Source organism: Micropterus salmoides, unplaced genomic scaffold (assembly GCF_014851395.1).
Source record: "Micropterus salmoides isolate LMB-PRFRI ecotype aquatic unplaced genomic scaffold, ASM1485139v1 Ms_hic_scaffold_16, whole genome shotgun sequence".
NCBI classification, from domain to species: domain Eukaryota; kingdom Metazoa; phylum Chordata; class Actinopteri; order Centrarchiformes; family Centrarchidae; genus Micropterus; species Micropterus salmoides.
The window spans coordinates 32,790,406-32,807,128 of NW_024040707.1; the positions used below are offsets into that span (position 1 = coordinate 32,790,406).

Below are 16,723 nucleotides of genomic sequence, written 5' to 3' on the forward strand. Positions count from 1 at the left end.
TGTTGTATATATATTGCAGGTTTGTTCAATGGATATTTTTCTTGTCACCTCAGTGTTAACTGTTTGTCTAGCAATGTAGAAAATATGCATTTAGACTGATGTTTACGTGTCATTTTCACTTATTTATGATATAATAACATTTAATAAACACTTATATTATTATATATTATATAATATGAGTTTTATTAGCATATATATTTATATACATATACGGTATATAGAATTTGCTCTTCATGAAATATACTCAACAGGTTTACCTGATTTACTGGTGGATCTGGATCTTCAAAAGCTTGACCACTTCAACTTCAATCAGTTGTTTTTCCCCTCTTAAGTCACATTCAAGGCACTTAGAGGTTAAATAGGAATACTGCCACATTGTCCATTAACCAAACACATCATAGCAAACTTACTTACTTGTTTACTTACAGTAAACATAATACATCAGTTTTGCTTTGCTTATGCTAGTTACTTTGCAGAAGAATAACTTTCAAAGATTCCTTTGGACATTTGGACAAGACTAAATTATATAATATATATTATGAGCAGAGGTGAGCAGAGGTATATATAATAATATTAAAATACAAGTGCAGATTAATCAAATTTGCAAGAGAGAATTTCATGACACTGACCACACATGTTCACTAACCCAACAGTCCAAAACTGCCATGCCATGTATTTTATTATATTCAAGTTCCCACTGGGTTCGTCCTCGACTGTACCCTCTTAGAGTGACCTTGTTCTAAGTTGAATTCCTGTCTTTATGAAGTAAAGAATGGTCTGCCAGGTATCCTTGTCACCCTGTAAGTGTTGAGTCCTGGGGAATCAAACCCTGGTGACACACCTTTCTTGCTGAAGACGTAAAAGTTGAAGAGTTGTCTGTCCTGTGCCTCCAGGGAGACCGAGGCACTGTTAACCTTCAGCTTGCAAGGGTACGGGCTCTCAAACACCACCCTGAACACCCTGTCCTGCAGGTAATCCAGCCGAATAGTTCGGTACTTGGACGGCACAGTTGTGTCCACCTGTGGTCCAAACTGCTGCATGACCAGTACCCCGTCTGAGTCCACCTTTATCTCATAGAAAGTCATATTCCTGTAAGTGAAAAAGCCCACATATGGAGCTGGGTCGGGTGGCGGTGTGAGAGTTCGTTGAGCATTCCTAAAAGCGCTCTCCAGTGCAGGGATTAGATAGCTGTAGGCCTGGCTCACAAGGTCCTGGTCTGTAGGCCGAACTCCGGCCATCAGGACCACCAGTCCCAGCTTGAGCCGTGGCACCATGGAGAAGGTGGCAGCATAGCCATCCAAGTCCCCGTCCTTCCTCACCACATCATAGCCAAACTGCTCGTTGATCTCCCACGGTGTGCCAGTGAAGTTGGCAAAGTAGCTGCTGTGGCATCGGAAAACGGGGGTCAGCATGGTCTTTAGGGTGTCCTGGCGGAGCAGGGTCCCACCATAAGCACCCAGAAGAGCCATCATGAGCTTGGCCATGTCAGCTGCGGTGGAATACATCTGACCTGCAGGTCGATACCAGCCGAGGTTGTAAAGGGGAGCCGGCTGGCCATTGCTGTACACGCCCACAGCCATCTGCCTCTGAATGACTGGAGTTATGTTGAAACCAGTGTCCTCCATGCTGAGCCGCTCCAGAACATTTTCTGACACCCAGCTCTCAAAGTTTGAGCCAGTCACCTTCTGGGCCAAGGCGTTGGCCAATAGGGAAAAAGCAACATTGCTGTAGTGACATCTGATTGAAAAGAGACAGCAATGTTACAGATGCATACAAAATACCTAATAATAAGGGTCCTTGTTCTATACACAGACATCAACCCCCTAGTCTAAAGTTATCACAGTCAAAAATAGAGCAACACAGGAAGCAAAAGGAGTCTTACTTGGTGCCTGGATCTGCCACGAGGACATCATCCTGTAACAAATCAAGGGCTGCCTCTGTGTCTCCACTCCAAAGGAGATTAGTTGACCTTAATCTTCTGGGTAACCCTGTCAAAATAGTAGCACCTAAGTGAGTAAATCTGTGGGCTGTTTCGTCCATGAAGTCATGAATGCATTGGCAGCTTTCAAGAATGGACTACGCTCAGTAATGAGGGCTGCTGATTTTCCTAGTTGACCAGCAGTTGTTAGTTCAAACCATTAGTTGCACGTTTATGACATTGTTTTTTTTTCTGCAACTGACCAATGAAAACTTGTTCGACCAAGACTTTTCTCATCGACTAATGTTTTAGTTGACGATTAGGGGGCAGCCCTATTAGTATTCATACATTAAAAAAATTCTGAATTTCTCACCTCAAAACCTCTCAGAAGTGGATTTAGAGATTAAATAAAGTATGAAAACTGTAAAATATAAAACTCTGTTGCAATGATGATGCAGTGAATAGTGACGATTCTCTCTGACCAATCAGCAGTCTACTGTGTTTTCACGTCACATTTTAGTATCGCCTCAGCTCGCTTGGAACCTCGATGGAGGTGATACGAAAAAAGGACCTGGAAGCAGGTACAGGTACAACTTCTCCGCAATGGAAAACCAAAAAAAGGCGAGTAGAGTCGAGGCGAGTCGAGCTGGTACTATGCAGTGGAAAAGTGGCTTTAGACCCTAGTGCCACTGGTGGAAACGCAGTGAGTTCCTCCAAAGGTTCCTAAATCCGTGGTATAGTTCCTTTCGTCGAAACGCAGCTAAAGCAAATGTTCTTCTGTTATACATGCCAAACACATTATTTATTCTACAGGGCTTAATTTAAACCTGCATACTCAATATTCCTTTACAAAAACTGAGTGGGATAAATCCACAGGAAGACTTTTGAGCCACACTGCAGAAGACACACAGCACTACTTTCATGGTCAGGATAACAGGATCATCTAGCAAAACCATCAAGGTCAAACTTTATATATTTATACAGTGAAATATCCTAACATTTACTACATGGACTTTCACAAGATTTTGTAAAGACATTCATGGTTCCCAGACAATGAATCCTATGGATCCTGATCCCCTGACCTGTCCTCTAGTGCCAGCATTAGCGTGAACTAGCACTTCCCTGGTGAACCTGTCCCTGCCTGCAAAAACCCTGCCTTCCTCAGACATGTATTTTCTATAGTCAGCCTTTTTATTCTGTTCCCATTTCTGTTGGAGAAGTTCACAGAGCTCTTCCTTTGCTGGACACTCAAAAATCTGCAGGTCCAGATAATCCAGAACCATACTTTTTAAATGTAGCACCCTGCTAGTTTGGTTTATATAATGTTTATTTCAGTAACAAATGTACAGGGTAAATTGAGACATGGACAGGTTAAATTTATCATTGCTGTGTAATAGTTTTAACTGTGCATTAATATGGAGTAATTTCTAAGTTGGTAAAATGTTGAAATGTCCCATTTATAGTAGTAGTAGTAGTAGTATTGTAGTTCTTGAATCTCTCATGTCCATATAATTCACTGTTTATTCGATAGTCAGGTGTGTCAGTGATTACTTAGAGATGTTGTTGGCAACCTATCAGGTCCTAAGAGGGGGGGTTGAGCGGAAGAGGGGCAAAAAACGATTCTGAGAGCGAGAGAGAGGTGAACGATACAGCAAAGTTGAGCGCTTGTTATTAGTTGTGTTAAATGTTTAAATTTCGTCGCAGTTAAGAGTTAGAAACCGGGTAGATTTGGTGTTAGAGGTACCGGACGCAGGAACAACTTGTGTATTTGGACTGTTTACGCCGTAATTCTGAAGTTGAAGAACACACATGTTAAACTGTTGTTAGCGTGCTAGCACTGCAGCTAGCGGAGTGAAGAGAAGACACGTGCGTGAGGGGAACTGTTGTTCGACTGTGGGAGACGGCTACCCTTCATGGAAGCAGCCGCGGTGCTGACTGACCGCCACGTTACATCAGAGGAGAAAATCCTGCACCCTAAGGACTCTACAAGGAGTTCTTCATTGCCCAGTTCGGAGCGCGATACAGGGTTAGAGAGACAGAAGTCCCAACTTTTGGAGTTTCCTAAGCAACCGTGAGTGACATTACAGACATTATTTGCAAGGCTTAAATGAGCTCCAACAGCGCGCCAACATATATGGTACCAACAGAGAACTGAGTAAAGAAAAATCCCGGGTTCTATTATTTGGTTTATTGTTTTGAGTCACCAAGCCTTTTTTATCAAAGGTAATGTAATAAAGGTGAATTAATATTGCGATCAATCGCAGTGGTTTGATTAATGTTCATTCATGTTAAGGATAATGTGTTTAAGGTGTTGAAATAAGGGCTATTGTTGTTAAAGAGTGCATGGAAGTTCCAGCTCACAGTAACAATAATAACATAGCTATAAAATAAGCTAGCTCGGCCTCTTTGCAACCCAGTCAGAGTCATATGCCTGAAGTGCATGTTGTTAAAGTACACATATTCCCACTTAAAAATTTCACGTAGCTTTCACCAATTCACCTCCCATGCAAAGGTAATCAGATGTGAAGATGTATGATATGGCAAACCTGAGACAAAATTAGAGTTGAGTGAGGTGGGCTACATAAACTTGCATCTGATTTTATAGCTAAACCCTTAACAGGTATCTTTAACCAGTAACTATTGTTTGTGCTCAAATTACTTATGCCCCTAAGACTCACTGAAATGGGTTAGGGTTAGGCTTTTATGTTCTTGGCCTCCGTCCAACCTGGACCCACTTGCAGACAGTTATGCAGCTAGATAAGCTGATCCCTATTAGAGCATTTAAAATTTAGTTAAGGGTTTGGAGGCTAATTCAGTTGGATTTTGTAAGTGCTCCCTTAGCTTGATGCGTTTCCTTGTATGGCCTCTGCGTGTATGTTGTTTTAAACAATGTACAGTAATACTTTAATAAAGGATGAACTACAATACCTTTGGTGATCCTCTGACTTTTCATCTAGCGCCATCATCAGGTCAACATGTTAATGTTTCCAACACTCTGGTTGCATGTTAGCAAGTGTTAGTAGTAGTACCTTTTAATTTATGATGAAAAGTGGTCCCCTCCCTGCAGCAGCTTGTATCATGGTTTGAGTCTATGATGTCAGAGATAGACTTCCAACCTCTGCAGGGCGTCCCACGCTCCGTTAATCACCCCTTTTTATTCTGATAGCACAGAGCTCATTAGCTCTATCTCTGGCGCTCACAGCTCAGTGTGAGTAATTATAGCACCTCTTTTTATGTGAGCCCAGGTTAGCTAAGGTCCTGTGGTGGGTGGTACTGAATTATGGTGTCCAGTTTGAGAGTCTAGACCTACATTTTTAACATGTGCTTCCTTAACTCTGAGCTATTTGACTGTGATGTAATGGGGTGACTGGACGTGGAACCACTAGTTAGACAACAGAACAGCTTTGTTATGTACCACTTCAGGATAGGCAAGAGATGCATGATGGAGCATTTAGTAAACCTAATGTTTCTCATGACCATCAAAGACTTGTTTTAAAAGTTAGGGAACAACAGCCTGTACAGCTGTGTCCATCTCATCCATGCTTGCAGCATTTTTCATATATATATCCATATTGGTCACTGAACAGAGATGATGGTGGTGATTGAGATGTCTGGAACCAGTTTATACTGTTTCCTGATGTATGTTCATTTGATGTAGGTTAATCAAAGATGGCCGCCACGTCGTTGGAACAGATGGCGTGCTTACCAGAGAGCTGGCTGGCCATCCTGCGCAGGGTGAGTGCAGGAGAGAGGCTGCCCAGGGTCCTGACTGGAGAGGGTGCTGGCCCCCCACCTGTCCCCAGCGGGTTCTTGATGGTGAAGTTGTCTGCGTACTTCTCCAGGGGATCATCTAGAGAGTCCACCAAGCCATCCTCCCACAGCTTGTAAAGCATCAGTGTGGGGAAGATCTTAGAGACGCTCGCGATTCTGTAATCACAGTGATGAAAGTGCAACATGATTATTCCTAATAAATAAAAGCATCCTGGTTTAACAATAAACAGCTTAACGACTGCTACACACATTCATTCAGTGAGTGAGTGGTTCAGTCTCATCGATCACAGGTCCTAACCCCAACCCTTAATTCTGCCTCTAAGCCTCAGATCAAATATCCTGTAGAAGAATTAGACTGCAGGTTACATCATGTTCAGGTGGAGTGGCTGAATAATAACTATTTGGCATTAGACACATCACTACTTCCCTTCTGTCATACCTCTGTCATATTTTATGTTAATCTCATCCACTGTGTGAGTGTAAATCTCACCTGTACACTGTGTACTCATCGGGTGCAGGTGAGGAGGGGTCGCTTGCGTTCTTCTTGCCAAAATTTCCATTCCACAGAACAGAGTCATTTAATATCACGATGGCTGATATCGCCGGCAGCTTGGTGGTGTGAACGCTGGACTTCAGGAGGAGATGTATCTGTTAGGAGAAACATCAGTAAGAAAAACGACAACTAAATCCAGAGCGTCTATGACTTAGAAAAATAGGTTCACCTTTTCTAAGGCTACCTCCAGCGACGTGATGGGATGTTTGAGGGGCACGGGCTCAGGGAAGTGAGGGCACATCTCCTCTGCTGTCGCTTTGTTTACAACCAGTTCTGTTGAAAAAGGGAAATAGACCCTCCACGTATGAAACATGCAGACACGGCTGGCCATGGTAGGATGTACACCCTGACTGTGTAGCCAGAGATGCACAATCAGACTCCCAGGTGTGACTGTGGACAACTTTTATACTTTCATGTAGTAGCGAAAATGATTAAATGTATCTTAACTAAACTAAATGTAAAAACTGCTTGTTGTCAAACCTATAGTCAGCTAAGAAGATCGGTTTAAAAGACTTGTGTGCATCCAACAAAGAGAGACTAGTTCCAGGGTCTGTTTAGCCTAGCTTAGCACAGAGACAGGAAGCATTGGGAACTGCTACTGTAGAAAACAAGAGATGTAGGAGAAGTTACAGGAACGTTAATGGGATTAGTCAGGTCTGAGTTCTGTTGAACAAACTGAACAAAACTCTCTTTCTATCCAACAAAACATGACATGGAGGCCTACTGTAAATGTGCAGCTTTGGAGTTGTTGAAATGTGTATTATTTCACTGCTTGTGTGGACGACACCTGTCACACACTTTGGACACCAAACCAAATTCATGCCCCCCATGTGTAGATCAAATTTAGTTTAGTTTAACGTTTAATAATATTGGAGAAACTAGTTTCATTGAAATGACATTTGGATTAACATGAACTGCTGAACATGCTTCCCTCTATTTGGGATTTGATGTTTTCTTCCCATCAAACATCTGCCCTTCTTGTATTTGACGTGTTGCTGTTGTCTGAATAAATGTTCTTCTGTTTGAGAACAGTGACCATTTGGCAGTTTCACATATTGCTCCTGCATCACAGTGTAAAAATATGGAACGCTTAAAATACAAGCAGACACACGACAAGCGAGAGCATTTGATCTCTGTCTGTCAGCTCCAATACCTTTGGAGTGAAAGGGATTTCTGATGAAAAATAACATTTTCAGTGCATTACAGTTTTTCTCAGTTGCATTTCTCAAAACGGGTAGTACAAACAGTACAACACAGTGGATTACCTGCAAAAGCCCTTAACTGGCTCAAAATTCTTAGTCTATCTGTCAAAAGTAAATATTTAGATCACTGAACTTGTCAGTGCCATCAGAGCGACAAGTCCTTATGTCTTGTTTATGAACAAGCAAGTCAAAATGTTTAGCCATCTTGTCAATATAACAGTGTACCCTAAGAATTTTCTGATGTACACTTTGGCTAAGATTTTGATGACAATGATTGAAACACACAAGGCTGCACTTTGTTTGTATGCCGCATATCACTTTCATCAGTACAAAGTTATACATTGCAGGAGAGAGGACAGGAATCACAGCTAGGCTTTTACTGTTCGTTCTGTAATTTGTTGACAGAGCATGTCATTGTAATACAGAAAAGAAAGAGACAGGACTGTTGAATGGGATACACTCCTTTGGCTTACGGTCTGGTCTGTTGTATCACAGATTCTCTTCCACATCACAACAGATATCTTCATCAATTCAGGACACATTTACAAAAAAATTCAAATAGACATGTACAGAATGTCTATCTATATATAATAAAATAAATAATCCCCCTGTCCCTCCTTGTGGGGTGATATGCGTCATCCTCAAGCTCGGGTCCTCTACCAGAGGCCTGGGAGTTTGAAGGTTCTGCACAGTATCTTAGCTGTTCCTAGGACTGCACTCTTCTGGACAGAGACCTCTGATGTTTTACCTGGAATCTGCTGTAGCCACTCTCCCAGTTTGGGGGTCACAGCCCCCAGTGCTCTGATTACCACTGGCACCACTGTTGCTTTTACTCTCCACATCTTTTCTAGCTCCTCTTTCAGCCCTTGGTATTTCTCAAGCTTGTGTGTATATATATATATGTATGTATGTATGTATATATATATGTGTGTGTGTGTGTATGTGTATATATATATGTATGTATATATGTATGTGTGTGTGTATGTATATATATGTATGTATGTATATATATATATATATATGTATGTGTGTGTATATATGTGTGTGTGTGTATGTGTATATATATGTATGTATATATATGTGTGTGTGTATATATATATATGTATATATATGTATGTGTGTGTGTATATGTATATGTATGTGTGTGTGTATGTGTATATATATATATCCCCTAACACTATATAACCCTAACCCTGTTGGACACAGTCAGTCACTGAACACAGAGCTGTCGCTGAGCCAAATCTAGATTTATGTTGCATACAAATCATGAGAATCTGAAGGTGGTGGCTGCTTGGCTCTGGCTTCCCTCCTCCTCCTGAAGTCTGCTTTAATCCTGCTGCTACTATTTCCAGCTTTGTGTAATCCTGCTGCAGCTCCTGCAAACGAGCAATTACACCAGGCTGAGGAAATCCCAGGTCCACTAGTAGATCCTGGTTGCAGAGTCATCTCTTAGTCTACGTGTGGGTGTTAACTCACTACACACTGTGGGTGTTAATGACTACATAAACTTTACCTGTCTTCAGCTTTGGCAGCCTGTACTGCCATATGAAGCAGAAGGTCATGACCACGGAGAGCAGAAAGAAGACAACCGTACCCAGCATGCTCCATTTCATCTTGCTGACTGGTTGTCAGAGGCACACAGTCTAGAAATAAAATGTTAATGGTAAAGTACCTCAACATGAGCACAAACCTCACAGGCATGTTTTCCATCACATTCACAAAGACCTTTTTCTGTTGACATGTAAAACACAAACAGCAGCTGCAGAACAGATCATTCAGCTCACCGAGGGAAGGAAACGAGCCTCAGACGTCTTTCGTTTTATTTGTGTCGTTCTTCTCCAGACAGCAAAAGTCCTACATTTCATGTCCTGCAAGGTCCACAGGGGAGCAGCCAGCAGGACCGCATGAACTCAGCTCTGCTGCTACAGACCACTACCTACAAACACTTAATCCTGACTCCAGATGAAGGGCCATTCCCACTGTGCCGTGACGTCATAATCTGCTGGGAGAGCCAAATGTAAGGAGGCCTGTAGGACGGAAACCTGCTCAGCACTCATCCCCAGCAATCAAATCATCTCACATCCTCTGGGGTTAATTCCTCACACGCATCATTTATCCACTGCTCTTCATCATCGGAGGGACAGGGCAGGGTTAAGTGTCATGTTTAACAGCTGGCAGTTTGATGGCAACGAGCAGAGAAGAAGGACTAGAGCTTTTAAAGAGTTCCTGTCTTTAGGGTGGACCAGCAGAGGGTTAGGGTTGTGCTGACTGACTCTGGATAGATATTGTTGGATACGACTACTGGTTCCTGTTGGCTTGGCAGTGCCAATCCTGGCCTGGTATTATCATAAAAGCAACAATCATAATAAATGAACTAAACAGCAGCCAAAAAACAATTTAAATCAGTTCAGCCACAATAAACAGATTAATGCCCGATTAATATAGACTGCACTATACTGCAATTTGACCAAAAATGTGAACACTGGTCAAACCTGTAAAAGGAGGGGAATATATTGAACACATTTCTAGGTACTTTGTCACGCTTCCTTTTGGTTTGATTTACAAAAGAACCTTTTAAATATTTTGACAAAAACATACTAACAATGCTAAAGTACTGTTTGTTTTTTAAAGTACAAACATCTCAGCTGACATAACTTACATAATTAAATTGATTAATATCTTGGATAAATATTATATCCATATAATACTGCTTAAGTTTTACCCTCCTTTTATATTTTTGTGTAAAATGTATTCTTGTACTTTCAAGTATTTTTACAGCAACACTTTTAAAGACAAAAAAGGCTGGAACATGTAGGCCTATGCTCCTTGTATTGAAAATAATCTCTGGTTCCACACTCCAGTCCAGGTGGTGGCGGTAATGCACCTCTCCGCCAATAAAAAAAAATGAGTGAAAAAATTCAAGCCTGACGGCGACGAGCTTCTCAACGACGTTGAGCACTGGCAACGGAGTAGCCTATCCACATGTAGCTGTCGCACTCCTCAGAAGTGGATTTAGTGATGAAATAAAGTATGAAAATTGTAAAATGTAAAACTTTCTGTTGCTGACCTCTGTCACAATGATTACGCAGTGAATAGTGACGATTCTCTCTGACCAATCAGTAGGCTGCTGTGTTTTCACGTCACATTTTAGTATCGCCTCAGCTCGCACATTTTCACACGGGAAGCCTCGTAACTCATTTTCAATGAGAGGCAAGCGTGTAGGAAGGGAGGCGGGGGGCTGCGCAAGATGGCGCTTGTGTAAGACGTTTTTTCGTGCAGCTAACGATGGCTTAGTGCACAAATTCGAATGAGCTGCGCGGTGAAGTATTAACTTTGTAAAGAACCCTTTCATAAACTTCTGACCTAGTTAGTAGTAGTAGTAGTAGTATACTTTATTGTCCTCGAAAGGAAATTTGTTTTGGACTGCATGGTTGCTGCATGTACATAGAAATATACAATATACAAGTAAAAAAAGTATAAAAAGAGGAAAGACAATTAATTTACAAATTTAAAATTAATAAGATAGACTATTATTCAACATACGTGTAGACACAGGAACAAAAGAATTTTTATACCGGTTTAGTTTGCACAGTGGAACTCTATATCTTCTGCCGGAGGGGAGCAATTCATACTGAGAGTGCAGAAAGTGAGTTTGGTCCCCCACAATTTTCTGCACCTGATTTAAAGTGCTATTCTCAAATAACTGTTGGAGATTCAAAGATTCCTCATTTCCAACTGTTTTCAGTGCTGTCAACACCAGATGTGACAATTTGGATTTTAGCTGTATAGATAGGTTCCCAAACCATACTGTAACACCATACTTAACAATACTTTCTAAAACAGCCTTGTAGAACAGGATCATAAGGGCCCGAGCACGACCGTGTGAGGTCCCTATTGAATTTGCTAAGATTATATATATATATTTTTAGGGCCCGAGCACGACCGTGCGAGGTCCCTATTGAATTTGCTAAGATTATTTTTAGGGCCCGAGCACGACCATGTGAGGTCCCTATTGAATTTGCTAAGATTATTATTAGGGCCCAAGCACGACTGTGTGAGGTCCCTATTGAATTTGCTCGGATTATTAGGGCCCGAGCACGACCGTGTGAGGTCCCTATTGAATTTGCTAAGATTATTAGGGCCCGAGCACGACCGTGCGAGGTCCCTATTGAATTTGCTCGGATTATATTTTTTTATTTTTAGGGCCCGAGCACGACCGTGTGAGGTCCCTATTGAATTTGCTCGGATTATTAGGGGCCGAGCACGACCGTGCGAGGTCCCTATTGAATTTGCTCGGATATATATATATATATTTTTTTAGGGCCCGAGCACGACCGTGTGAGGTCCCTATTGAATTTGCTCGGATTATTAGGGCCCGAGCACGACCGTGCGAGGTCCCTATTGAATTTGCTCGGATTATTTTTAGGGCCCGAGCACGACCGTGCGAGGTCCCTATTGAATTTGCTCGGATTATTAGGGCCCGAGCACGACCGTGTGAGGTCCCTATTGAATTTGCTCGGATTATTAGGGCCCGAGCACGACCGTGCGAGGTCCCTATTGAATTTGCTCGGATTATATATATATTTTTTTTAGGGCCCGAGCACGACCGTGTGAGGTCCCTATTGAATTTGCTCGGATTATTAGGGCCCGAGCACGACCGTGCGAGGTCCCTATTGAATTTGCTCGGATTATTTTAGGGCCCGAGCACGACCGTGCGAGGTCCCTATTGAATTTGCTCGGATTATTAGGGCCCGAGCACGACCGTGCGAGGTCCCTATTGAATTTGCTCGGATTATTAGGGCCCGAGCACGACCGTGCGAGGTCCCTATTGAATTTGCTCGGATTATATATATATATTTTTTTTTAGGGCCCGAGCACGACCGTGTGAGGTCCCTATTGAATTTGCTCGGATTATATATATATATATATATATTATTTTTTTTCTTTTTTTTTTTCTGCAAAGTAGGCCCAAATGACATGGCCTAAACATACTCGAAAACTCACCAAAATTTGCAAACATGTCAGAACCGGTGAAAAATTTCGTATTCTACAAGTTTCGCACATGGGCGTGGCAAAATGACTCGCTAGCGCCACCTAGAAAATTGGAAATGATTAGCCCCTCGTTCACGTTCAACCTACATGTACGAAATTTTCTGGGGACATGTACAAAAAAGCCTCAAGAACCCATAGCCTAAAGTCAACAGGAAGTCGGCCATTTTGAATTTTACGGCCATTTTTGGATGATTTACATACTTCGTACTTTAACGAACTCCTCCTAGGGATTTAGTCGGATCGACGTCAAATTTCTGCTGTGCCTTCTAAAGGCATTGACGATGAAAAGTTGTGCTATTTGCGCGTTTTCGTCAATGGGCGTGTCCGTGGCGTCGATGATTCGCAATGAAACAGGAAGTTGTTGTAACTTCAGTGTACATGCTCACATCCGGACCAAACTGTACATGTAGGATGAGAGTCCCGCCCTGAACACATGTACATGCCGACATTCACCCACAGTCATAGCGCCACCTGCTGGCAACAGAAAGTGACCTTTAACGAAGCAGCCCCCGCCGCACGTTTCACCTACGTGCACGAATTTTCTGTGGTACGTGTATCTTGTCCAGACGCACAAAAAAGTCTCTTGGAGCCATAGCCTAAACCCAACAGGAAGTCGGCCATTTTGAATTTTACGTCAAATTTTGGATGATTTACACACTTCGTACTTTAACGAACTCCTCCTAGGGATTTAGTCCGACCGACCTCAAATTTTGCTGTGCCTTCTAAAGGCATTGAAGATGAAAAGTTGTGCTATTTGCAAGTTTTCGTCAATGGGCGTGTCCGTGGCGTGGCGTCAAAGATCAGCTCTTCGCCATGACACGGAAGTTGTCGTAACTTCAGTGTACATGCTCACATCTGGACCAAACTGTACATGTAGGATGAGAGTCCCGCCCTGAACACATGTACATGCTGACATTCACCCACAGTCATAGCGCCACCTGCTGGCAACAGGAAGTGACTTTTAACGAAGCAGCCCCCGCCGCACGTTTTACCTACGTGCACGAATTTTCTGTGGTACGTGTATCTTGTCCAGACGCACAAAAAAGTCTCTTGGAGCCATAGCCTAAACCCAACAGGAAGTCGGCCATTTTGAATTTTACGTCAAATTTTGGATGATTTACACACTTCGTACTTTAACGAACTCCTCCTAGGGATTTAGTCCGACCGACCTCAAATTTGTGCTGTGCCTTCTAAAGGCATTGAAGATGAAAAGTTGTGCTATTTGCAAGTTTTCGTCAATGGGCGTGTCCGTGGCGTGGCGTCAAAGATCAACTCTTCGCCATGACACGGAAGTTGTCGTAACTTCAGTGTACATGCTCACATCTGGACCAAACTGTACATGTAGGATGAGAGTCCCGCCCTGAACACATGTACATGCTGACATTCACAGACAGTCATAGCGCCACCTGCTGGCAACAGGAAGTGACTTTTAACGAAGCAGCCCCCGCCGCACGTTTTACCTACGTGCACGAATTTTCTGTGGTACGTGTATCTTGTCCAGACGCACAAAAAAGCCTCTTGGAGCGATGCCCTAAAATCAACAGGAAGTAGGCCATTTTGAATTTTACGTCAAATTTTGGATGATTTACACACTTCGTACTTTAACGAACTCCTCCTAGGGATTTAGTCCGACCGACTTCAAATTTGTGCTGTGCCTTCTAAAGGCATTGAAGATGAAAAGTTGTGCTATTTGCGAGTTTTCGTCAATGGGTGTGTCCGTGGCGTGGCGTCAGAGATCAAGTCTTCGCCATGACACAGGAAGTTGTTGTAACTTCAGTGTACATGCTCACATCTGAACCAAACTTTACGTGCTTGATAACTCTCCCACCCCGTTATGGAGGACCGATCCTGACACAGTCAGAAATAAATACAGAAATAAATAAATGCTCAATAAATAAATAAGCATCCAATTAAATACACAAAAAAATAAAGTAAATAAATAAATGTAGGTAGTAATTAAATTATACAAGGAGACATAAATGTATATTTTAATTAGTGCCTTTACTATTCACCTTTGTTATAATTACCTTATTTGTTTATTCAACTTTATTTATTACAAATTTTTTAATGTATTTATTTATGTGTGTGTTTTAATATTTTTGTCTGTTTTATTCTTCCTTTGTATTTATTTACCTTATTTATTTTCACCCATGGTATTTATTTCTGCCTGTCTTTTTTAAATTTTTGTATGCATTTCTGCCTCATTATGCAAATGAGGAGGGGCTGTGTCTCAAGGGGTCATCTTCTCTGCTATTGGTGGACCAGTCAGACAGGAGAGCTCCTACTCTGCCTGCAGACATCAACGATCTTGCCCCTCACACAGTCAGATGGCTTCCTTCAGTGCGCTGAGGTGTTTAACAACTCTGAAGACAATACTACCAGCAATGTCTTCCTTCTCTTTTCACGTAGACGCTCCGACAGACGGTGCTTTCAGTTTGCTGCATGCATGGACACAGAACTGCGGTACAGCACACAGTAACGATGAAATGTGTGCTGTTCTCACATTCTTCCTCTGTATGTACACATAAACAACAAGGCAGGGAAATATAAAAGGAATTTATTTTATTGTTTGGGTACATTATTGTTCAGTGTACATGCTCACATCTGAAACAAACTTTACGTGCTTGATAACTCTCCCACCCCGCAGACATCTACACGCCAACACCGATTTATATTCATAGCGGCAAGTGCTATGTAGCTCCACATAGGGGACACAGGAAGTGACATATAACACCTTCATGCGGCGTCATAACCGCGTAGCAAATTCACAGCCGCACCGGCAGAGCTCCAGAATATGCAACTCGGCCGGCTCACACGCGGACGCGCTTATAAGTGCGAGGGCCCGCCCAACGCTGCTTGCAGCTTTAATTATTTTTATTTTTAGGGCCCGAGCACGACCGTGCGAGGTCCCTATTGAATCTGCTCGGATTATTTTTTTTTTTTTTTTTTTTTTTTTTTTTTTCTGCAAAGTAGGCCCAAATGACATGGCCTAAACATACTCGAAAACTCACCAAAATTTGCAAACATGTCAGAACCGGTGAAAAATTTCGTATTCTACAAGTTTCGCACATGGGCGTGGCAAAATGACTCGCTAGCGCCACCTAGAAAATTGGAAATGATTAGCCCCTCGTTCACGTTCAACCTACATGTACGAAATTTTCTGGGGACATGTATCGTATCAAGACGCACAAAAAAGCCTCAAGAACCCATAGCCTAAAGTCAACAGGAAGTCGGCCATTTTGAATTTTATGGCCATTTTTGGATGATTTACACACTTCGTACTTTAACGAACTCCTCCTAGGGATTTAGTCGGATCGACGTCAAATTTCTGCTGTGCCTTCTAAAGGCATTGACGATGAAAAGTTGTGCTATTTGCGCGTTTTCGTCAATGGGCGTGTCCGTGGCGTCGATGATTCGCAATGAAACAGGAAGTTGTTGTAACTTCAGTGTACATGCTCACATCTGGACCAAACTGTACATGTAGGATGAGAGTCCCGCCCTGAACACATGTACATGCCGACATTCACCCACAGTCATAGCGCCACCTGCTGGCAACAGAAAGTGACCTTTAACGAAGCAGCCCCCGCCGCACGTTTCACCTACGTGCACGAATTTTCTGTGGTACGTGTATCTTGTCCAGACGCACAAAAAAGCCTCTTGGAGCCATAGCCTAAAATCAACAGGAAGTCGGCCATTTTGAATTTTACGTCAAATTTTGGATGATTTACACACTTCGTACTTTAACGAACTCCTCCTAGGGATTTAGTCCGACCGACCTCAAATTTGTGCTGTGCCTTCTAAAGGCATTGAAGATGAAAAGTTGTGCTATTTGCAAGTTTTCGTCAATGGGCGTGTCCGTGGCGTGGCGTCAAAGATCAGCTCTTCGCCATGACACGGAAGTTGTCGTAACTTCAGTGTACATGCTCACATCTGGACCAAACTGTACATGTAGGATGAGAGTCCCGCCCTGAACACATGTACATGCTGACATTCACCCACAGTCATAGCGCCACCTGCTGGCAACAGGAAGTGACTTTTAACGAAGCAGCCCCCGCCGCACGTTTCACCTACGTGCACGAATTTTCTGTGGTACGTGTATCTTGTCCAGACGCACAAAAAAGCCTCTTGGAGCCATAGCCTAAAATCAACAGGAAGTCGGCCATTTTGAATTTTACGTCAAATTTTGGATGATTTACACACTTCGTACTTTAACGAACTCCTCCTAGG

General features: G+C 42.5%; 1 protein-coding gene across 1 annotated transcript; it reads right to left on the reverse strand.

Moving 5' to 3' along the window:
• Nucleotides 1–243: 243 nt before the first annotated feature.
• On the reverse strand, nucleotides 244–9,076 carry LOC119904968 (putative beta-lactamase-like 1). Its single transcript, XM_038721608.1, has 6 exons — nucleotides 8,958–9,076; nucleotides 6,412–6,515; nucleotides 6,180–6,337; nucleotides 5,625–5,845; nucleotides 1,883–1,988; nucleotides 244–1,737 (listed from the first exon to the last, which is right to left on the reverse strand). The coding sequence occupies exons 1-6, from the start codon at nucleotides 9,055–9,057 to the stop codon at nucleotides 759–761; spliced, it is 1,668 nt and encodes a 555-aa protein (XP_038577536.1). The 5' UTR covers nucleotides 9,058–9,076; the 3' UTR covers nucleotides 244–758.
• Nucleotides 9,077–16,723: the final 7,647 nt, after the last annotated feature.

What these genes read in the sequence shown, in the direction of transcription:
- LOC119904968 (XM_038721608.1), bottom strand. Translation starts at nt 9,057, where the DNA reads ATGAAATGGAGCATGCTGGGTACGGTTGTCTTCTTTCTGCTCTCCGTG. An exon ending in TGGAGGTAGCCTTAGAAAAG is followed by an intron (nt 6,338 to 6,411) that starts GTGAACCTATTT and finishes TTCTCCTAACAG; the next exon opens with ATACATCTCCTCCTGAAGTC. An exon ending in GATGAGTACACAGTGTACAG is followed by an intron (nt 5,846 to 6,179) that starts GTGAGATTTACA and finishes CTGTGATTACAG; the next exon opens with AATCGCGAGCGTCTCTAAGA.